This window comes from Trichosurus vulpecula, chromosome 8, assembly GCF_011100635.1.
Source record: "Trichosurus vulpecula isolate mTriVul1 chromosome 8, mTriVul1.pri, whole genome shotgun sequence".
Taxonomy (NCBI): Eukaryota; Metazoa; Chordata; class Mammalia; order Diprotodontia; family Phalangeridae; genus Trichosurus; species Trichosurus vulpecula.
Window position 1 is genome coordinate 7,764,650 of NC_050580.1, and position 23,423 is coordinate 7,788,072.

At 39.7% G+C, this 23,423-nt stretch overlaps 1 protein-coding gene across 1 annotated transcript; it reads left to right on the forward strand.

Annotated features, from left to right (window-relative positions):
* The first annotated feature begins 242 nt into the window (after window positions 1-242).
* Window positions 243-22,784, forward strand: MKI67 (marker of proliferation Ki-67). Its single transcript, XM_036736144.1, has 16 exons — window positions 243-308; window positions 1,731-1,843; window positions 3,827-3,911; window positions 3,996-4,111; window positions 4,884-4,953; window positions 5,487-5,529; window positions 6,255-7,316; window positions 8,178-8,368; window positions 9,643-9,958; window positions 10,677-10,795; window positions 10,997-11,168; window positions 11,896-12,033; window positions 13,039-15,740; window positions 16,812-16,866; window positions 17,461-20,561; window positions 22,472-22,784. The coding sequence occupies exons 2-16, from the start codon at window positions 1,743-1,745 to the stop codon at window positions 22,511-22,513; spliced, it is 8,313 nt and encodes a 2,770-aa protein (XP_036592039.1). The 5' UTR covers window positions 243-308; window positions 1,731-1,742; the 3' UTR covers window positions 22,514-22,784.
* The last annotated feature ends 639 nt before the right edge of the window (window positions 22,785-23,423 follow it).

Consider the following 23,423-nt stretch of genomic DNA (forward strand, 5'->3'; position numbering starts at 1 on the left):
CCCCGAGCTTTGGGGTCGGGGGCGCCCTGCGGGAAATCTGGTCCACAACCCCGACCCCAATGCTCGGGAGCTGAGGAGGCCCTGACCGCGGCACATCGCCGGGATGCTGGGGGGCTGGTAGACGTTCCTGGAGAAGACGCGGAAGGATCCGGCGCTGCGCGCGGCGAGGGAAGGCGGAGGGATACACCGGGAACCGCAGTGTGGCAGCGGCGGGCAGACGAGCAGAACCCCGGGGCCTGAGCGGGGCCGCGGACGGAAGGACGGGCGGAGGGAGCGGCCGCCGGACCACGAGGTCGGAGGTGAGGAAGGTAAGAGAGGCTGCGGCCGGACGGACTGCCGCCCCCATGGGACCGGTCGGCGGACCCCTGCCCCTCACCCCCACCCCGTCCGGGGGTCCAGTCGGGGTCTGTCCGGCCGCGCCCCCCCTCCCCCACCCTCCGCATTGGGATCGAGGAGTCGGGGCCCCCTCTGTGACGTCACGAGCCCCCGGGGTCCCCCGTGGTTATCTCAGGCCAGACGCGCCCCCTGAGCGCTTTGGTCTTTGGGGCCACAATTGGGGGTCAGCGGGTGGGAGCCCGGCACCGTAGTCGTCGGGGGTCGGCGCGTGGCGGCCCCGGCCCACGGTCGGCTTGACTCCAAGTGAGAAGCGGGGTGGGAGGGAGGTGGACAGGCTGTGCTGTCCATTAGCGGAGGGTCTGGGTCAGAATCCCAGCCTGGCCCCCGCCCCGAACTGGTCTGACCAGGGCTCCGGCCCCCCCCCCCCCCATTCTGATAACTGATGACCCGCCGCCGGGGTCTGGAGCGGGGGGCTGCCCTTCCGGGTGTGGCTGGGCCGTGTGCCCCCCTTCCTGGCCGCTGCCTTCTCAGCTCAGAGGAAACTGAGGCAAAGAGGGTGAAGTGGGTTCCCAGGGTCCCGGCTTTGGTGTCTGAGGCTGAATGTGAACTTAGGGAGAAGGGTCTTCCTGACCCCAGACCTGGGCTCTGGCCACTGGACACCGAGCCGGCCGCCCTGCCCCTCCCCCTCATCTGTGCTATTGTGACATCTAACCTGGGGTGGGGGTAGAGACCCCTCATGTGTCCTACTGTGACATCCAACCGGAGGTAGGGGACCCTCTCTGTCCTATCCTGACATCTAGCCTGGGTGGGGGTAGAACATCTCCCGTGTACTATTGTGACATCTAACAAGAGGTAGGGACCCTCTCATCTGTCCCATTGTCACATCTAACCTAGGATGGAGGTAGGGACCCCTCATGTATCCTATTGTGAGATTTAACCAGAGGTGGAGACCCCCTGGTCTGTCCTGTTGTGACATCTACCCCGGGGTGGGGTTGGGGATCCCCTCATGTGTACTATTGTGACATCTAACCTGGGGTAGGGACCCCTCATCTGTCCGATCCTGACATCTAACCTGGGGTAGGGACCCCTCATCTGTCCGATCCTGACATCTAACCTGGGGTGGGGACCCTCTCATCTGTCCCATTGTGATATCTAACCTGGGGTAGGGACCCCTCATCTGTCCGATCATGACATCTAACTTGGGGTGGGGGTCCCAGGACAGTCTGCTCCCCATCGTCACTCAAAGTGGCTTGGTGACCTCTACGGCTCTAAAAAGGCAATTTGAGGAGGGGTGTTATTTTCCTGTGTGAATCATTCTTTTTCACAAGGAAGAACAGAACTTTTGTAAATTGTTTCTTGGGAAGCAGTGGTAAAATTAAAATTCTTTTTTTCAGGGTTTTGTTGTAATGTGGAAAATGAATCCTTTTGGATATGTTATTATTATTAAAAGGACAGGGACTGATGGTTACCGGTATCCATTAAATCAAACAACTTGTTTGTTTGGAAGGTGAGAACTCAAAATCTTATTCTTTCTTTGGTGAATAATGGGGTGTCACAGCAAAATGGAAACGTCTGCTGCTGGTGGCTAGCACCTGGCTTGGTCGCTTGTTTGGAACTTCCTCCTTTACTTCTGCCTCATTCTTTTCTTTCCTTTTATTCTCTGCCCCACCCCTCCCTGTTCTTGCATCCGCTCTCACATGGCAAAGAGATTTTGACAAAAGATTTGACCAAACTGTATAATTAAAAAAATATACCACAAAATTAACTGAGCCTAAACTGCCCTCCTTTGTTGGAAAGATGCCAAACAAACTGGTATTGGCAAAGACTGAAACATTTGGATGCATTTTCAAAACCTTAGTATTAAGCCATAAAGGTGATTAAAAGTGTGTGCATGTGTTTATTAAAATCCTGGGTATGTGCAACTGGCCAGCCTAAGCACCCTGCCCCTTTAGTCAAGTTCAAGGCCCCCAGAGATGTCTGGCCAGAGGAGATCCAGAGCACCTTGTTTTGTTGTCGGAAATCCCCTTGCCTTGTTGGGGAGAGGAGGCTTCACTGTTTGTAGGGGAATGGTCCAATTGCACTTAAGGTGATAGGAGCACTTCCCTCAGTCTGCATGCAGCCCCCTGACCTTAGAAAAGACAGCCTAGGCGCCCCCATGAAGGGACGTGAGTGTGTGCTCTCTAGGTGGCTGCATAATTTCAAGTCATCATAAGTGATCATTCTTGTGTGCTTAACTCGTCATTAATTCACATACCACCGTGTGGTTACTTTACTCTATAAGAGAGATCAAATGAAGACCATTTCCTGATCCAAGGCAGAAGTTGCCTTACTCAGGATGTCCTTTCTTTCCCTCTGTTTTTACAGTGTGACAACAGGTGGTGACACTAGCAGGCTATGATTTTGTTTTCCATTTTACTCCTTACACAAACCCATGTTGGTTGACAGACAGAACTTTAATGAGAGCTAGCATTTTTCTATTACCTACTACGCCCAGGCATCATGCAAGATATGCTGTACGGATGTATCATGTATGCCCCTTTTACAGTTGAGGAAATTCTGAGGCAGGCAGAAGGGCTAAGGGTTTTGAGTCCCTCCTAAACTTGAAGGGTTTTCCTGACTCCAGGCTAACACTTAGGTATCACAGTTGCATCTAGTGAATCGCATTTATGAGATAATTTTAACAATACTAGGGAAAGAATTGAGTCAGTTTCTTGGCATGGATAGTGATGAAAGCAGCTTTGTATAGCATGCTATTCACTAAAAGAGGGTAGGGACTCTTTCTCTCTCTCTCCCCTTCCCCCTCTCCCCCCCCATCCCTCCCTCCCTCCCTAGCTTGATTACTTCATCAGGGCTCACTGTTAACCTGCACCTCCAAAAATCAGCAGGAAAAAAAGGGCTCCCTGTAGGCTTAACTTTTCCTAGGTAGGTTGGGGAGAGACTGCCCTTTAGTTGTGTTTGCAGAGTGTGCCAGTAATGTCTTTGACTTCAGTGTAGGGTCCCTTGTTTGCTTAGATGTTAGCAATTTGTTAGCCAACATTTTTATAGTTTTATTTTAAAAAGAAAATTCTAGTCCCACTTAAAACCAGCCCAGTCTCAAGGAGACCAACAGGCAGTGTTTAGGAGGCTGAATTCTAATTTCCTGAAGTGAAATGGAAAATGAAGATTGTTTCTCTACCAACTTTTAACTGCTTCTGCTTTGAAAGCTTGCTTTGTGGTGCCCCGTATAGTAGCATTCAGCACAGACCTTGGCACACAGTAGGCATTAGGCATTTAATAAAGACATGTCTGTTGATGGTTTAAATACTACTCACATGAAAGAATGAACAGCTTTTCATTTTTAAAAGATATATTCATTCCACCATTTAGTGTGAAGGGGTAGCAGCAACAGGAATATCAAAACTTCTGTATCATAAAATTAGCTTTTTTCTGAAATTCTTATAAGTAAAACATAAAATAAAAACACTCTTTTAAAACTCATTCTTGAATGAAGGGATACTGAGTGTGACATCCGGCTCCAGCTTCCAGTAGTATCCAAGCAGCAATGCAAGATTGAATTTAATGAACCACATGATGAGGCAAGTATGGGTTTGTGATTTGACTTTCATTTTGCTTCTTAGGTATTATTTCAGTTTTATTTACTAAAATTGTCTCATTTTTAGGCTGTATTGATTAATTTAAATTCTGCAAATCCAACTCAGCTAAATGGAGCTACCTTTTCTCATCCTGTAAAGCTGCAGCATGGAGATTTAATTACCATATTTGACCGTTCTTTCAGGTAGGTGAAAATTGGCAAAGTCACACACACACACACAGCCTCTATTGTAAGAGTTATGGTGTTATTTCATAATTAGCTGTTTCCAACATTTTTATTAACTTTATTACTAAGATTTGGAGAATTATCAGCCATGTTTGCATGCTGTTTCCCAGCAACCTAGACAGGCATGTATTTCAATATTAAATGACTTTTAAAGAGGGAAAGAAGAAGTGGGGGTATTGGGAGGGCAAACCCTCACTGATAAGGAGAAACTCCTCTTGAATATCTCAAAGAGAAGGATGTATTCAGATTTGGATCAGAACCTTTTGAAGGTGGCAGGTGCTCATAATGGGGTCAGTGAAATGGGCCTGTGGTTAAAAGTTCTATTTCATTTGGCTTTAGTGTTGGTTTCTGTAGTTTGGTCCAGACTTAGGATTTAGCATCATATTAGAAACTTTCCTCTTCCAATGCTGGGTCTGCCACTGTGCCACCTGGTTACAATTACAATCTGAAGATATATTGGGGAGCACTGAGAAGGGAAGGATACTCCCATCTTAGAACCAGCTTCTCCTCTCTCATATCTTAGCTAGAATAACCAGTATCTAGAAGGAAGGAAAAAGCTGAGTATAATTAATTGTCCTTTTAGTACGAAAAAACTGAAACTTGGATGCCAATTTTTAAGCTTAATAACTTTATTTGCACGTGCAAGTGTGTATTGTATTTTGTTGTATATGTGAGACTTTTTAGTATAACATTTTAAAATCCATCATTAAAGTCATCTTACCCTCTTCAGATTTGAATATGAAAATGGCTTTCAAAATGAAGGAAAGCCAAGAAGGCCTTCAGAACCAAGAAACAAAGAGGTGAGAGTTATGGAAGTGTGTTTTTCTGTTTTGCCATTGTAGGTCTTCCAATACTTCTGGGCTTTCACTTCTAGAATTTTGATCAGTCAATGGCGGGTGGCAGTTTTAATTCTGTTGCTAACACTTACAATTAATTTGTGATTTTAACACTAACATTTGTAAAAGATTCAGACATTAATCAGATATTTTCTTGTCCATCATGTTAAAGTCTGGATTTTTTTTCTTATAACGTGGATCCTAATTGATTACGTTTGATACAAAAATAAGCTGAATAAAAACTCATGTGTAATATGTTGCATGTTGTAAGCAATTATAGACAGACTCTATATGTGTCATGTACCCTTGACAGTCAAAGAATTTTATAACAAAGTTTATTTATTCACTAAGATAATGGTTGTTTAGCTTTATCATAGGAATTGAATTAGCTTGATAAGGGGTCATTGAGGGCATAGTATCTTTATAACATAGTATTTTATTCTCCTTAGTCACAAATTACAGGTAAATATTAATTATCACCTGTTACCAATTCATAGGTGACACCAACTCGATCCCGAAGCTCCTCAGTTCTGGGCTCTGGTCAGTAACTGTTTCCTTGTTTATGTTTTGACAAGGGTGGAGGGGTGGGGAGGGACAACAGTAGAACCTTGCTCAACAATAGGTTAGAACTAAAACTAAATGAAGGAAAAAAAATAAATCGAAATCTAGTAGTACTTAACATTTTGGCATTGACCCAGATAATGGGGTAGAATTTGAGGGTCCTTGTTAGGACCATTTTTATACAAGTATATGAGCTGAATTAACCTACTTTATGGCATATAATATATATCTTACCCTATGTGGGGGTAAGACAAGACTTGTTTGGGAGAGAGGCAATAATTGGGATTTTAATTGAATTCGTTGTTGGGTTTTTGTAAGTGAAGCGGCATCATTTTGGTTGTTTAAGTCTAGTTGTGAAACTACAGAGTCCTCAACAGTGTTTTTACATGATTTTTTTTCCTCTTGGAAAGTAGATAACAAAATATTTAATGAGCATTCATAATATTTAACAACTATATAGAAGGACCTCAGTATAAACGGCTATTATTAGGCTATTGTTAGTTATACATGAAACTCGTTTGGGGAAACATTTTCAGTAGTTAGGTTGGGGGGTTGTGTTTGTTTTAAAGAATTCATATAAAGACAAACTTAAAAAGTAATTTGAGGAATGTTTTTCATTTTACTTTCAAGTATTGAATTACTAGTAATAATTAATATTCTAAGAAAATATTTTCAGGTCTTGTGGTTTTTTTTTTTAAATACAGAGCAGTATCAAAAGAGAGACAAGTCTTTCAGAGATATCCCTATGAAATACACTGAAGAAAATAGTACAAAACAATTCCCACTAATACATTCTTTAGAAGAAAAAGAAAATGCGAGTAAATCTAAGAATGATGATGATGCTTCAGATAATGTGGAAGAACATCTTACAGGAAAGGTTCCAACTTTAAAAAACAAAGAAGAGAAGGAAAGCACCAACAATGTCACTGAAACAGCTGTGTCCATCAGTAGTGGAGGCAGTGACAGTTGTGGAGGAGATGAGAGCCTTTTTTCAACCCTTGAACACCCAGGGAAGAGTGAGAAACACCATTTCTCTCCTTTTAGGAAACTCTTTGGCCTAATGAAAGAAGAATTAAGCTGTAAGTGCCAACAAATAGGTGATTGTGTGCACCGTAGCAGCAGAAAATCAGGGCCCACAAGCCTAGTCAGTACAGATGGCAGAGAGTGGGGAACAGAACTCCCTCATTTCAGCTCCAAACCCTCCTTGCACGGGAGCAAGACCCTAACGCGCCTCTCCATCTCTGGCGCCAAAGAGGGTGAACAGCAGCTTGAGGACTCCTTCAAAAACTATTCTTTAGAAGAGTGGAACGATAAAAAAGCCATAAGGGAGGCACAAGACCAAGAACTCCAGCAGCTGGGTGCTCCCCGAAAGCGGAGGAAGAGTGAAGAACTAGAGAATTCAAGGAAAAGAAAGAGCAAAAATGGGAAAGATAAAAGGAGGTCGGCCCCTGTAGGGCCCCTCTTGGAGCCCCAGAGTCAGCATTCTTTGTACAGGCTGCGGTCCCAAACCAAGAGTCCCGAGATGGGGAGTGGTCGACTCCCCAAACTGGGGAGAGAGCCTTTAGAGCCCCAGGAAAGCAAGGCCATGCCTGCCGAGAAGCCCATCCTCAAAGAGAGTGACTCTAACGGGGCAGGCGAGACTGTCGATTTGGGCAAAAATAAAGGAAGCTTCAAGGGAAGGAAGAGTGGGAACCAACTTACTCCAAAGAAAGCTTCAAATTCAGAGCAAATAGTAAAGAAAATTCAAGATGAACTCGATTTCGAAGGTTTGTCAGAATTGAAAACTTCCAAAGTATATCTTTTCCTAGAATCTAGTAACCCACTCTATACGTTTCAAAAAGAAAAGCAATGTTACTGAACAATTTGCCATACTACAAAATTGTTTAGATGTTTCAAATCAGTACCAAAAGCCCCATCAATATTTCTTCCTAAGTTAGCCCATGAGGAAGCTAAAAATGAGCAGTATGTTTTTGTCCACCTGTGACAAGTCGTTAGGTGGTGATGAAGCACCTAGGGTGGCTGGTCTGTCACCTGATAGCAGTCAGTTTTATTTATAGCAGTGATTTGGAAGACTCCACTTCATGTGTCGATTACCAAACTTCTCAGAAGCTAAGTGAATCTAATTTCTGAAGAGATTTTATATTTAGTTCCTGCCATTTGTGTAGTAGTCTATATGTAAACATAAAGACATGTTTAGTTGGGTTCTTATTTTGTAGCCAGTGGAAGTTTTTTGATGGCTTGATGGGATCACTTCTTTCTCTCCCAAAATTGTTTCCTGTCTCTTCAATAAATCAAATGATGAATTTTAGGTTCATTACCCACCCTACCATAACCATCCAAAGATGCCATCAAGAGGAGGACATTTTAGGTAACCAATTTTTTGCTCCCAAAGTCCCTACCCCCAGCATCTTTTAATAGTGCTTTCAGGAAGATTAGAAGTTGGATTTATAGGCAACACAAAACATCCTCTTCTGAGGAGAGTGTCTTTGATTCTTGCACAATCCCAATGTTTTTTTTTTAAAGCTTGTAAGTATGTGTATTCATATCTTTTTGGTTTTGTTCAAGGTGTTGGAGCTAAGTATATTAAGCATACATATAATGTGTATACAAATATGTCTTTTTTTAAGATGTCAGCGAAAGTGATGGATCATCTGCGAAAAGGAGGAGGGTTTCTTTTGGAGTCCATCTAAAACCTGAATTATTTGATGAAAACTTACCTCCCAATACACCTCTTAAAAAAGGAGAAAGCCCAGGGATAAGAAGAACATCATTTGGAAACTGTCCTCCTCGAACTGTCCTGAAAAAACCAATAATTAAGGTACGATATTTTAGACAAGAATCTGTCCATATTTTAAATTTGCGTTTATCTAATGATCCATTCTAACTACATTTTTAACAAGGATAGTGGTATATTATCCTATCTTCAAAAATGGTTTCTTGTGAATATCTTTAAATGAGAGCTCTCAGTTATTTATGGTTATGTTGGCCTTCATACACTAATGATTCAGGGTATCCTAGCATAAAGGGGAGCATCAGGTCTTGATAGGAGACATGTGAACACACTCGAATGCCCAGAATTTCTATAAGTCTGCTATGAAATTTTGGCTGTTAGGTTACTGCAGTGTTTAAAAAAGGCTGAGATACAGAACTTCACTTAATATTTGCCATCATGCATAGTATGAAAAGATGCACAAAATAAAACCTTTTTTGCCCATTACACACATTCTGACTTAATCAGACCCTCAGACTCTAACCATGTTTAGGTTGTCTAGAATCCACAAGCATTGAACTCAGAGTTTGTGGGACTCTGCTCGGTGACGCTGTTGTTATTAGTTTTATACTTAGGGGTGAGTAATATAGTCCCTACTTCCTAGGGTCATCGTGAAAAGAGAAAGCTGAGAGTGCTGCTAGGTAAACCAATGAATCATTTTGCTAAGCAACGTAATAACTTTATCATTTTCTTTTCCTAAAATATGACCTACCCCTGTAGTTATGGTTGCTTGCCACTGGGGTGGTGGTAGACAGTTCATCTGAATCACAGAGCTCTAGTAATTTTGGTGACTTGAATAATGATGGGAAAGCTCTTCTGTGCTTTTCAAGCTGATGTCAGTGGTCCGGTGTAACTTTAAAGCCATCTAAAGCAACTGCTACCTGAACTTGCCAGCATACCTTAACAAATGGCTGGCCATATAGGCTTTGTTTGAAGACCTGGGCTACCTCCAGTTGCCTTGGAGGGAAGCAATCCTTTCCACCTTTGGGTAGCTCTCATTGCTAGGAAGGCAAGGCCTAAACTAAACTAATCATGTCTTCAGGATGATGGCTGGCATTGTTAGGAGAGACGTGTGGCTGTATCCTGTCCTCAGTGCTGACTGGCAGCTGTTGGGGACTTTTATCCCCAAAGATTGTTGAGTCTCAGGGTGCCACTGCAGAAAATGGCCTCCGTAGTAGGGATTATTGTTGTGTTGTCAGACTCCAAGGAGATGTCTGTCGCTGGCTTTTGATGCACCTTGGCCATATTCAGTTATTTATTAGGGAAACCCATAGCAGATCTCGTAATTTACGTAAACTAAAAAATAATGTCCATTTCAGCAGGAGCGTTCTAAACTCCCAGAAGAAAAGCCTTCCTCCGACAGTCTAGTGGAAGGGACGCTGCATGTACAAGACCTGTCACTAGAATTGCCGACTAGTCCTAGGAAAAAAACATCTGTGGCCTCTAGTGATGACAGTTCTCAATCTTATCTCATGGATGAGAGTGCAGACTGTGTTCCTATTGAAATCCAACCCCGGAAGATTGTGAACACACCATCATGCTCTAGGAGACTCTCCTCTGGAAGAAGAAGTCAATTTGATACCCTGCAAACAATTTATGCCAAGAGGAGAAGTGGTGCATCTGAAGCCAATCTCATGGGTATTTGAGCAGGGAATCATTTTAAAATGGTTTTTACAGGAGGTGGGGGAGGAGGGGGTTTTGAAAATGTTTCTTACAATAAAAAGAGGGATCATGTGCTCCCAAGCATTGTGGGGGAGCAGGCAGTCCCTGGCTTCAGAGAGCTTTTATAGTCTTGTCAACACAGAGACCAAGAGATAGGAGGAACAGTGAGGAAGGCCAGATGTGGCTGGATCAGAGAGTGGTTGGTAATCTTATGGGAGTGATAGGATAGAAAGAGAAAATTGCTTATAGTTTAGCAAAAATAACAGGAGGAGTGAGAACATGGTCAGTCTACGCGCTGGGTTTAGGAAAAATCACTTTGGCAACTTTACTGTAAGAAAGAAATTAAAAGGGAAAACAGGAGTTAGGCACCTGTTAGAATGTGTTTGCTGTGAGAGTGGAAGGGGGAGGGCTTGTTAGATACATACCTGCTGCTATATGGTATTTGTGAAATCAAGAGAAAGAGGAGTTGGGTGTGATAGATATGGAGAGAGAAATAAAGGGCAATATTTGGCAAGTGGCTGGATGTGCCCAGCAAGAAATTGGAGGAGAGGATGACCTTGAAGTTAGTTGGATGACTTAGAAAGAGGGGGAGAATACCAGTATTAGGAAGATTTTGTTTTTCTCTGAAACAAAATGTTAATTTATCTTCTGTTTGAATAACTTTCTTTTTATTGTTTGTTACTTTTCTTAACAGTTGTACACTCTTGGGCAGATGTGGTGAGATTAGGTACTATAAAACCACAAGCAGGTGTTGTAAAACATGGTCTTGAGAGACGAATAATAAAAAAGCAGAAGAGGTTAATAACCCCCAAGGTACATTACAGAAATGTGGAGAGCATTTTTACATGTGTGTGCATGTTATACATATATATAATATGTGTTTATATATGTGTGTGCATATACATATGTATTACATATGTATTACAAACTACACTTGTGTACTTATGAGTATCATCTGAGCAACCTTAAGAAATACTGAATTTATTTTTGGAAATGTTTCTTTTTACTTTACAGAAGCCAGTAAATCAAGCTCAGAATCACTTTAGCACAGGCCATGCAAACTCGCCACGCACCATAGTGATCGGGAGGGCTCATACTGAAAAAGTGACTGTGCCTATACGGCCCTGTAGGATGCTAAACAACTTTGTTTTAAACCCTAAAATGGATATGAATGAGGATTTAACAGGTGAGAAAGTGCAGAAGGTCTCATGAGAATGTGTCATGTATGCAGGCAGATCATCTACCAAAATGTGCATGTGGAAGCACAATTTCAAAAGAGTTGATACAATGCTCCTTGACTTGGCAAAAAGGGTAGCATGCATTCTCTTGAAGTCCTGGCCAGTTGTAATTGGATCCTGAGTGTTACTGTTGTGGGATGGCCTCTCTTTTCAGCTACAAACAAACCTGGTCCATTATAATTCTCAGTGGCATTAGCCCCCTTTACACAGCCCTCTGGGTTGGGGGTAAGCTGTCTCTTGTTGTATATGTGCTCAGGGGAAGAAGAAAGGTGATTGTGACTCAGTAGAACAAAAGAGAAGCAGGCAGACTGTGGCTAAACTTGAGTCAGAAAAAGAACTGAAAACCAGTGGGAGGGAACAGGAAAGGAGAATGGAGTTCACAGCCTAGGTTTGGGTGCCCTGGACTTGGAGAAAAAATCTTTAATGAGTGGAGGGTATTCTGTTGCATTGTTTAAGGTTTGCAGCCTAGTTTGACTGAGGTGCCTTGGGTTGGGGGGCACGCTGTCTCACTGTCTTCTTTTTGGAAGTGGGGTAGAATATGACTTGTTTACATTTTTTAAAAAATACATATATGTAATGTATGTGTAATTGTACACATTATATGCATATATTATAGCTTATAGCTATAATAACTCTTATAGCTACATTAATGTCACTTCTTTTCTTCATTAATAGGATTAGCAGACATGTTTGAAACCCCTACAAAACCTCAGTCTCCTGAGACTGGTACAACTTTACAACCTTTGTCTGAAGGACAGTCTTCATCTTCTGCAGGATATGATGAGTCCTCAGGACCTACTTCAGATGACTTTGGTTAGTTTTCTTTTTTTTCTTCTTTTATGAAATTTTGGAATGGTGCAAGTTACTATTTGTAATGGTAGCCCCACATACATTCTCTTCCCATGTCAAACATAGCCCCTTCCATGCCTGTAGAGGTTTTATGAGTGGCATAGCTAACCTTCAACCCCGAAGATCCTGGGCCCTCGCTGAATCAAAACTGCATTATACATCTGTACGGCAGGATTTTTATTTTACGATGAATAGGAAGAACTAACATCTAAATGTAGATTCAGATGTTAATGTAATGTAAATTTACATTAATGCCTAAATGTGATTAATGTAAATATAAATTACTGTCTAAATGTTAATTTAGACATTCTTGTGATATATCTATATATATTGTAAGTTTAAATATTTTCTTGTAAGTTGTATTCAACAACTGTACAAACAATCTTTGATTTCACTCTTACCCCATGGGGGTCTATGGAATCAGTTGCCAGGTCTTGTCAGTTCTCCCTCCAAGGACAAACAGTTCCTTTTTTCCCTCACTCACATGGCCACTAGCCTTGACTGTGAAAATACCTTTCTAATGGACTCCCTTTCCACTCACACAGTTTTCAGTTGTTTTCCTAAAGTGCGGGTCTAACCCACAGTATGGCTAGTATGCCAAGAATCTTAAGTTGGCTTCCTTGGTCCTTTTGGATTAAATTCAAACTCCTGAAACGCAGTTTGTTTCACATTGCCCTTCTTCGTGTACTCTGTATTCCAGCCAAACTAGCCATAACTTATTATGTATGTTCTCTACATTATATTTATATGTAATGTAACACGTGTCTACATATGCTTTACCTGGCTAGGCACAGATTTGCAACTCTTTACTAAATATCAAATAGGCCAGGAAAACATGAGACTACAAAACAATTGGGGTGTGTAGACCTTGAATTCTACATTATTTTACAAAGAATTGGTCTCCATATTGGTGAGGGGAGTATATTCTTTGTTTCATAATTATCTTTATTCTGCCATTTATTACAACAGAGAGAGTGATGATACCCAATATTGTAGACACAGGAAGACAGATATCTGGCCAGAGCATTACATGCCGCCGTTCCCCAAGAAACCGACAGTCAAGGGGAGGAGATGATGAGATCATTAAAACCCAACAGGAGATCTCTGAAAATGGAAGTGATGAAATAATGAAGATTTCACTTCCAGATGTCGATGCAGATCATGAAATATTAACACCGAGTTCAAAAAAGATGAAGACTTATACACCAAAGGAAAATGTACCAACACCATGTCTTAACAGAACTGAAACACCAGAAGATCAAATTGAAGATAGCACTACACAAAAAATAACACCAAGGAGAGGTATGGAGCAAAGTATAGCCCTGGGAGGAGACAAACATCATTTGGAAACAACAGCAATACCAAATTCAAAGGCAAGCATTGTAGAAGACATCTCTGTCATCAAGGGAGCTACTGAAATACCATCAATAATACCATCAAACAAAGGGGAACAACCAAAAGAAAATTCTGTAGACATTCACATAGACCTAAGAAATCAAAAACCAAAAATGTCAGGTCAGTTAGGAGTCACAACTTCCTTAGAAATTGGATCAAATAAAGAGCAACCTGTCACCTACCATCCATCAGGGCTTCAAAAACATAGGAGAAATTCATTGCAAAAGGAAGAGTACTCTCCAACAGGAGCCAATAAAATGATACGGTTAAAGCCAGATATTGTATCTCTAGATGTGTTGGCTTCTCCACCAGCTGTAATAGTAGTCAAGCATAAGCTAGGAGGCACAAAGAAAGTAATTAGAACCCCAAAGGAAAAAATAGAGCCAACTGGCATCAGAGAGATGGCAACTACAATATCAGTGGCGGCAAAACAAAAAGAAGATAGAGAAAACAAAGTGGCAGATTCTGTCGGGGATGATGCGAACGTTCAGAAAAATCTCAGGACGACCCCAAAGCAAGTAGTCTGCTCTGCAGGAGATGCCGAAGTCCCAAAAAAACTGGTGAGGACAGTGAAGCAAAACACTGAAGTGGAAAATCTCCCCAACATGGAGCAACTTATGAACACTCCCAAACGAAAATGGGAGCCTGAGCATCTTACAGTGGTCAAGAGACTGATGAGAACCCCTAAGGACAAGGCAGAACCAAGAGAGGATGTGGCAGGCAGTGAAAGACTGATGAGGACTCCTAAGGAAAAAGAAAAAGAAAAAGAGCCAGTAGAAAGTCACAAAAGCAACGGAAATGTAAATGTGAGGCACACTCCAAAGCACAAAGGTCAATCCATTGAAGATCTGGTAGGTCTCAGTAGATGTATGCATACTCCTAAGGAAAAGAGAGAACCACAAGAAGACCTCACAAGTCTCAAGGAGCTTAGGACTACTCCAAAGCAAATGGAAGAACCAGTCAAAGATGAGAAAGTCAACAAGGCCATCATGAAGTCAGACCAGAAAAATGAATCAGTAGATCTGACTGGGATTAGCAGCCTGATAAGAACTCCTAAGGAAAGGGAAGAACTTATAGAAGATATGGAAGTGGTCAAGAAGTCTGCTAAAACATCGAAGCAGAAATGTGATCCAGTAGAATACCTGGCAAGTATTAAGAAGCTTAACAAAACTCCTAAGATGGAGCCAATAGAAGATATGACAGGCCTAGGGAAACTCAAAACAACACCAAAAGAAAAGATAAAACCAGTAGACAACAAAAAACCAACAGAAAACCTTATAGGTTCTAAGAGATTTATGAGGACTCCTAAAGAAAAAATAAAGCCTACAGTAGTCGATAGTAGCATAACAGGTTTCACAAGACTTTTTAAAACTCCCAAGGTCAAAGGAAAACCAGTAGAAGATCTATCTGGCATCAAGGGACTGATGAGAACGCCTAAAGTAAAGGGACAGCCCATAGAAGACCTGACTGTTATCAAGAGACTGATGAGAACCCCTAAAGTAAAGGGACAGCCAGTAGAAGACCTGACTGGCATCAAGAGACTGATGAGAACCCCTAAAGTAAAGGGACAGCCAGTAGAAGACCTGACTGGCATCAAGGGACTGATGAGAACCCCTAAAGTAAAGGGACAGCCAGTAGAAGACCTGACTGGCATCAAGGGACTGATGAGAACCCCTAAAGTAAAGGGACAGCCAGTAGAAGACCTGACTGGCATCAAGGGACTGATGAGAACCCCTAAAGTAAAGGGACAGCCCGTAGAAGACTTGACTGGCATCAAGGGACTGATGAGAACGCCTAAAGTAAAGGGACAGCCCGTAGAAGATCTGACTGGCATCAAGGGACTGATGAGAACCCCTAAAGTGAAGGTACAGCCAGTAGAAGACCTGACTGGTATCAAGAGACTGATGAGAACCCCTAAAGTAAAGGGACAGCCAGTAGAAGACCTGACTGGTATCAAGAGACTGATGAGAACCCCTAAAGTAAAGGGACAGCCAGTAGAAGATTTGACAGATGTTACTATGTTTATGGAGACTCCAGATAAAGTGGCAGAAAATATGTCCAGTGGAAACACCATCATGCAGAGTGACCCTCAAGAAATATCTGATATAGATTCAGAATTCTCAGAAAAATTACAAGAAATAGAGATACTCAGAAGACCAGCAATGAAAGATTTCAGAGGTTCAAATCTTGAAGCAGAGCCAAAATCAAAAGAATCCAGTTTTGAAATAGACTATATGGGGTTTAAAGAGATGTTTGAGTCACCAAAAGAAAACAAGGTAATTGAATTCGACAGTTCTTTCAGTTTAAGATAATTTGCATATATGCGACTGTGGGGTGTGTGTGTGTGTGTGTGTGTGTGTGTGTGTGTGTGTGTGTGTATCTGTGTATTTATTGGGGAGGAAGGGTATACACACATAAATATATATAAAATTCAATAAAAATAGCAATGTCCTATGAAGGAAAGGTAAAAAGAATAAGTAGTGTTTTTGGTTTAAGTGTAATAATTTGCACATACATATATGTGTGTGTCTGTAGCTATGTATACACACACATTACACAGATATTTCAATAGAAATAACAATGTTCCTATAGAGGAGAGTTAGAAGTAGGAACTGACCAGCTCTGCTGAGCAACTAAATGATGACTATTTTAATTGTTGTATGATGATGATAGGAGATGAGTTTGAAAAAATGAATTAGAAGATTCAGGGTCAACTTTCAGAATAAATGTCAGGAGTGCCTTCAAGAAGAGAAGACTTGAGGAGATAAATTCTAAATTATCAAATATTTGCTGCAGAAGAAAAAAAGTAAGACTAATAGTTATAAAAAGTTATGTTAAAGCTTTTTTTCTTAAATTACAAGTATTGAAGTGGTTTTTTTTTTCCATTAGAGGTGAAGTCCAGATGATTATTATTATTAGTTTAGGGCTGCAATAGGGAAGAAATTACAGTGGTGGGAAATTGGTTTACTTTTAGATAGGTGCCTGGATTTTTGTTTCTTTCACCATATACATAAGGATTCTGATAATGCTTCTGGGTATCAATCTAGGTGTTCTCCAGTAGTGTAGAAGCTAATTTTTCATCCTGTGGTGTGATCACAAGAGTGTTATCTTGAAATAGAAACTGGTATAATCAGTTTTTACGAGTATGAGAGAAGTCTTTTTGAATAGCAGTGAACATTGTCCAGGTGAGCATAGTATTAGTGTAGCATCTTTAAAAATTCTAAGATATAATATAGTGACACATTTGAAAGTAGGTCAAAATTATATTTTATTAAGTGGGCCAGTTTGTCTTGTGAATTCTCAAATAAATTTTGAAAATATATCTTAACATTTTCTAATCCTTTTAGGACCAAACCGTGGACCAATGCCAACAGAAAATTTGCTCTAATCCTTGTAAAGATGGTAAGCAAAAATATTTATATTTTATATTCAATAGGTTTGAATAAAATTGGTGTAACCTTTTTTGACATAAGACTAAAGAATATTTTCAGAGATGGGCAATTTTATCTTAGCATGTATCTCAGACCTCCCCCATGGTATTGTTTGTTTTTTGTAGGTGGGGAATAAATGGGGTGAGAAAAGTGTAGCTAGAACTTTAAAACTAAATCAGAAGCCCATTTTGATAGAAAGGAATATACATATACATATATGTGTGTGTATGTGTTTTGTGTGTGTGTGTGTGTGCGTGTGTGTGTGTGTGTGTGTGTCTCCTATGGAAATTACAAAAATAAAAAATTGGTAAATAAAACTTGGTCCAAAAGATGAAGTTAATTAAGCTTTTCATGTTAGAGAGAAAAGATATCTTCATTGTAAAAAGGAAATGCACCTAGATAAACCATAGGGTAAATGAAAAATGGAATGAACCCCTATCTGTAGATCTAAGGACTGATCAGGTGTTTGACCTGACAGAGGCTGTTTGTTTTTTAACAGTGGTGACTATATGTTGATAGCTTTCTGTAATTAAATTCTCTTCATACTAATCTGTTTTTATTTCAGAAAATCAATCTAATAACTCTAAAATTGATGGGTTATGCTCATTGAACCTAGAAGACAACATTATGGACCAAGGAATTCTATCTTTATCTACTCAAAAAAATAAAATTAGTCAGGCTGTACAAGAACATGATTTGCCTAGTAAGACAGAAAACATGTTCAGAGAGAAAGAGAAAAAAGAAGCAAAGAAATCTCTGCTGAGTTTTCAGGATGAAATTAAAGCTACAAGTGACAATCAAAGAATAATATCTTTAAGATCCAGAAGCAAAAACAAATCTGATACAGAATCAGTTGGTTCAACAAAGATCCACTTAAATAATGATGAAAAGATTGTGAAGACCTCCTGGGACAGAAGTATGAAGGAGATGGTTGGACGTCGAGCCAGGGTAACCTCACAATCTATAGTTGGATTCTATAAAGCTGATAAAGGGCTCCAGGAAGCCAGTAGTTTGTCACCCTCAGAGAAAGAAGAAAAGGAGGAACATGTGAAGAATGGGCCCATAATGTTTTCGGACCCAGCTGACAATACAGAGAGCATGGTACCTTTGAAACCTAGAAGAAGAAACCAAGCTGGTAAAGAAGTGAAAACTAGTTCATCAGATAGGTCACACTTAGAGAGCTCTGAACAGAAGTCAGTGAAGAACTTGAGGGAAGGGTTCTCAGGGATAGAGGTAATGTTAAGATCTAGAAACAAAGCTAGAGAACTGCCTAGTGAATCAGATGTGTCACACAAAGATGATGAAAAGAAACTTAGTAAGAGACTACCCAGGAAAGTAAATGAAAGGATAACCCCTCTAAGATTTAGTAGGAAGAATAAAATGAATAAGGAATTAGAAGGATCCAGTCCTTTGTTGAGTGAAACGGATATATTAGGCAAAGAAAAGAATGAAAGGAAAGAAATTATAACAGCTTTAAGATCTAGAAATAGAATGAAAACCAGTACAGTATTACAGGAATCTAGTAGTTTGATTATTAATAACTTTTCATCCCACAAAGAGGGATGTGAAAAGAAGCCTGTGAAAATCTTAAAGGAGGAGACATCGAAAAAAAGAATTATAAATAAAGGAATGATGGCTTTGAGATCTAGAAATAAAAATAAGGAAATGTTTCCTAGTGAAACAGATAACTCATACACAGATGATGAAAAGGAATCTGTGAAGAGTTTGCCAGAGAAGTTGAAAGGACAGAAAAAACTATTAGAATCTAGTAATAGAAATAATACTGTTGAGGAACTGAATAGTTTATCAAGAGAAACAGATGAGTCACACATGGAAAATGATGAAAAAAATGTGAAGAGCTACCAGGGAAAGACTGTTGTGAATGAAGTAGGGGTGGCTTTAAGAACTAGAAGTAGAAATAAATCTTCAACAGGTCCATGCATAGAGAATAAGGAAAAGAAACCTACTAAGACTTTACAAGCAAGGTGGAAGACTACAGCTGTTAATGAAAAGGTATCTTTAAGATCTAGAAACAGATCTAAGTGTGCTAAGGAATCACAAGAGCTTAATGCTTTGCCTGCTAAAGTACTTAATGAGCTTCAGACAGGGAATGATGAGAAGAAACCTGTGAAAGCCTTCCAGAAGTTAAAAGATGGCGATCCAAATAAAGAGATGGCAGCTTTAAGAACTAGAAGCAAAAATAAAGTGGATAAGGAATCCCAAGGATCTAATACATTGTCCACAGAAACAGATGGATTGTATAACAACTTTCCAGGGAAGTTTATGTCATTAAGATCTCGAAGTAAAAACAAATTTGATCCAATAACACAAGAGATTGCATATGCAGAGAAGAGTGAAAAGAAGCCTCTGAAAAGTTTCCAGGAGAAGAAAGTGAAAGAGAGCACAGCCAAAAAAACATCTTTGCAATCTGGAAGCAGAAGTCGAGGTGTTAGATTGCTTCCTTCCAGTTTTACACCTGAGGAACTTTACCTAAAAGATGAAAAGAAGCCTGTGAAAGTCCAGAAGAATTTAAATGATATGACAGGAAATGGAGAAATGATGTCTTTAAGGACTAGAAGTAAAAATAAAATGGATATGGGACTGAAAGGATCTAATCCTGTACCAACATCCCAAACTTACACAGAAAAAGATGCAGACAAATCAATGTCTTTCCTGGAGGTCTTTAAAAATTCAGTGGGACTTGAAGGAATTCTACCTTTAACTAGAAACAGAAGAAACAAAGTTAATCAGCTGAAAGAAATTTGTCGTGTACCTAGTGCAACAGAGATAGTTGAAGCAAATGAAAAGAAGTTTTCAAGCCTGGAAAATAAAGCAGAGGATAAAGTGAGCCAACCCTTTAGAACTGGAAGCAGAAATGAAGCTGATGGGGAACTTCACAGTTTTCCTTTGCTTAATGTAACTGAGATAGCTTACACTGAGAAGAATCAGGAAGAAACAGAGAATAAGCTAAAAGATGGAGTTGTGACTGATGACCTGGTATCTTTAATAAGGTCCCTTAGAAACAAAAATAGTACAGAACTGATAAGATCTAATCCTTTGCCAGAAACCATGGACATCTCACCCTTGGGGAAGGATGGAAAAGAAAATATTCAGATTTTTCCAGGAGGTGTAGTAAGTCAAGCATCCCTAATAGGAACCAGACTTAGAAATAGAAGTAATACAAATCTGCAAAGATCTGCTAATCTTAGCAAAGTTGGCCCATCCACTGCTGCCTCCAGGACTACTGTTGTAACAGCAAAAAAATCCAAACACTGGAAGCAAGTTAATACCCCTCTTTTAACAAAGAAAAGGAGAAAACTGAGGACTGCTAGCATCAAACCCTCAGAGCTAACTGATGTTGAAAACTATAGCGTCTCAGAGAATCATCTTCTAAAATCTGCTGAACAGCAACATGGCAACTTCAAAGCTACTATTTTATCAGCAAAAGAAACCCAGGGGTCAGAGCCTTTGCTTAGAGAAGGAAGCACTCCGTTAAATAACACAAACCAGACTGGAGAAAATGATGCTTTATCAGGCAATGAAATTTGGTCCAGGAGATTAAGTAATAGCCAGGAGGAACCTAACTCACAGGAAAGAAGAACTCTTGGCTCTAGAAGAAGATACACCCTAAAAGAGACCAAACCATTGACCAGAAGTTCAAAGCAGGTATGATGTACTATTTTATATTTCTTTTTAATGGGCATATCTCATTTTTTGCTAAGTTTCTCAAAGGTAGAGGTTCAACTCTCAGTCTTGTATAAGATAATCTAAAAATCATTTCTGTGACTTTGGAATGAGGTAGCATGTGTGTTTGCTATTTAGGGCAATTTATTTAAATTAAATATAATACCATTTCTTTTATACCAGTCTTTACTTTATTCTGTGCTGGTAATAGACATGGTCAACTCTTCTAGAAAAATGAAACATCTTGTCTGTCTTGGGGCAGACTAAGTGTTTTTGGAATATGTTGAGCTTTCTCCCTAAGCACAAATTTTAAATGAGCACTGTAGGGCAGTGTAGGTAACCATATTTCTTTTAGTTATTTTCAAAAACAAGTGAAAAGCAAGCATTTGTTAGGAATTGTCTTGTTTATCCAAGTAGTAATATCAGGCTTGGATATGTTTATAAGCTAGTTTTCCAGATAACTGAACCCTCACTCTACCCTTTTAAGTACTAGCTTTACAAAAATTATTATTATTTTTAACCACTTCAGATAGAAACCTTTGTAAACTCTATTACACACTTCTCAGCTTTCTGAAGCTGAGCATTCAAAATGTAATTTAACTTTCCCTTGATGAGTAGTAATCATGAACATCAATTACTATGCTGGGATATAGTATGTTTGCAGACCCACAATTGTCCCAGACCTTATTGTCGCTATTATAGATGTTTCTTACTGTCATTTGCTTTCCTTCTCTCCTTTCCACCCTCCTCCCAGCCTCCTTGGTAGTTCTATAGAACAGTATATACCTAACTTGTCACAAATGTGTGTGAAGTAAGAGCAAACTATATGGTCCCTCTTTCTTTAGAGTTTCACACCTCTTGTGAATAGTTGAAGGGTGCTGATCAATGAGATATTTTTTTTTTGCCATAATGCTCATCAAAACCTTACCTACGTTTTAAAGCACCCATCCTGAAAGCCTTAAGCATCATTTAACTTTAATTTATATTCATAATTCCCCAGATATTCAAAAGGAGCTTCCTTACTTTATTAGGTAAATGCCCCAAGAATTTGTTCTTGTAAGAATAGTTAGGAGTTTTCAGACTATTTCATAATTTTTATGTGTGGGTATTTCTTCCACTCATTATGTTACAGTCACTGTGTAGATTTTATCTACTGGTATGATCCTGGCAATTTGTTTGGCTGGTCTGCAGGCCACCCCTACATACTGTAGGCCTGACTGGATCCAAAGCCTTTGAATTGAGGGAGACTTGACCCCCAGTTTGTGCCACAGAGATGACTTTCCAGACTTTTCTCTGGTTACTGTAGTAGAATTAAGCAGAGGGAAACCAAACCCTTCAATTAACCGTAATATTAGAATATAGGAAATTTGTTAGAATTAAGAATTCAAATGAATGTTGTACTTGAATTTCATGATGAAAAGTCTAACCTAGGCCTCTCATAATATGGATTTTAACATTCTATGTATGTTAATTTGTTTCCATATTTTATCTATTTTCCATTAGCCTGTTTAAAAAATGACATGAAGTTATGTCCATACATCCATAGACTGAAAGGCTTACCCCAGTGTAGCTTGGGATCATGTTAACTAAAAGGTTTAGGTTAACTTGTGATTTGTCTTGCAGACATTTCCTTTTTTTTATTCATTGATTTGAAAAACAAAAATATTAAACCTAAACTGAACATGTTCTCATAGAATTTTTGTGGAAAAGAGGACTAGGATGTGGGATCTAGTAGGAAATTGGGTTTCAGGTACTGTGGTTGGATAATGGGGTCTTGAGCGCCAATGTTTTTAAATGACTTTGTCATTGGAAATGCCATGATCTATCATTGTTAATGCATATACAAGATAAATATTTATACACATATATCTTGTGTTTTTTGTTTTGAATAGAATAACAGCGACCAGACAGCAAAAAGGAACATTAAAGCCTAGAAGAAATCAAGAAAATAGAAGATACTCATTTTGCAAATAGTAAAATATAATTTTAAGGCAATTTTATACCCCACCTATCAAGGAGATAGAATTGTTACAGAAGTGAAAAAAAGCGCATAGAAAAATTTGAAGAAACATTTAGTTAAGTGAAAATATGTTGAAATCATTGAATGGTGTGATTATTCCTCGTCACAGATTTTCAAGCTATTCTGTAAATAAGGCAATGAAGAACATGTATGTTCCAGGCAATGATCTCCTTTTATGTGCTTAATTTTGCCAAACTAATTTTTATGTTTATGGCAAGATCAAAGGTTCATTATTTTTTTTAAGCAAATGTATTTTTTTCAATAAATGTTTTTCTTCATAACCTAAAAACTTTTTGCGTGAATTCTCTGAATTTAACTTACTCATCTTTGTGGTAAATTATACTTAAAAGGTATACACAAATTATACACTTGAAAGCTATGGTATGCACATGTATTTTCATGACAGTCCCAACTTTTCATCCCACTCCCCTGAATGATGAATTTCTGAGGGAATCCATCTCATCTTGTTTGCTTGTTTGCTTTCCAGCAGAGCCAATATCTTTACAACTGCAAACAGTAGTAGTAAGTGACGTACTATATACAGTAAGTGATTTTTGTTTCAAGAATATCCAATTTTGAAAATTCTCCCTTAGGGATTCAGAATGTGGACAGCATATGGGCCTGTCATTTTAAGCTCAGACATTTGAACTTGTTAAAATTCTTCCAAGGCCTTACTTTAAAAAGGTGATAATTTACAGAGCCATTGATTTGGGTTAGCTATCTCAAGGCTAAGTAGCAGTATTCATAAACAAAATCTGCTTTGGAGGAGAAAAGGGGAGGAAGCCAGCTGTGTTGGTAAGCAAAATGGGCTCTTAGCATTTAGT

Excerpts from the sequence above, each read along its gene's own strand:
- MKI67 (XM_036736144.1), top strand. The coding sequence starts at position 1,743 with ATGTGGAAAATGAATCCTTTTGGATATGTTATTATTATTAAAAGGACA. Across the intron at positions 12,034-13,038 it reads ACCTACTTCAGATGACTTTG|AGAGAGTGATGATACCCAAT; the intron begins GTTAGTTTTCTT and ends TTATTACAACAG. Across the intron at positions 20,562-22,471 it reads TGACCAGAAGTTCAAAGCAG|AATAACAGCGACCAGACAGC; the intron begins GTATGATGTACT and ends TGTTTTGAATAG.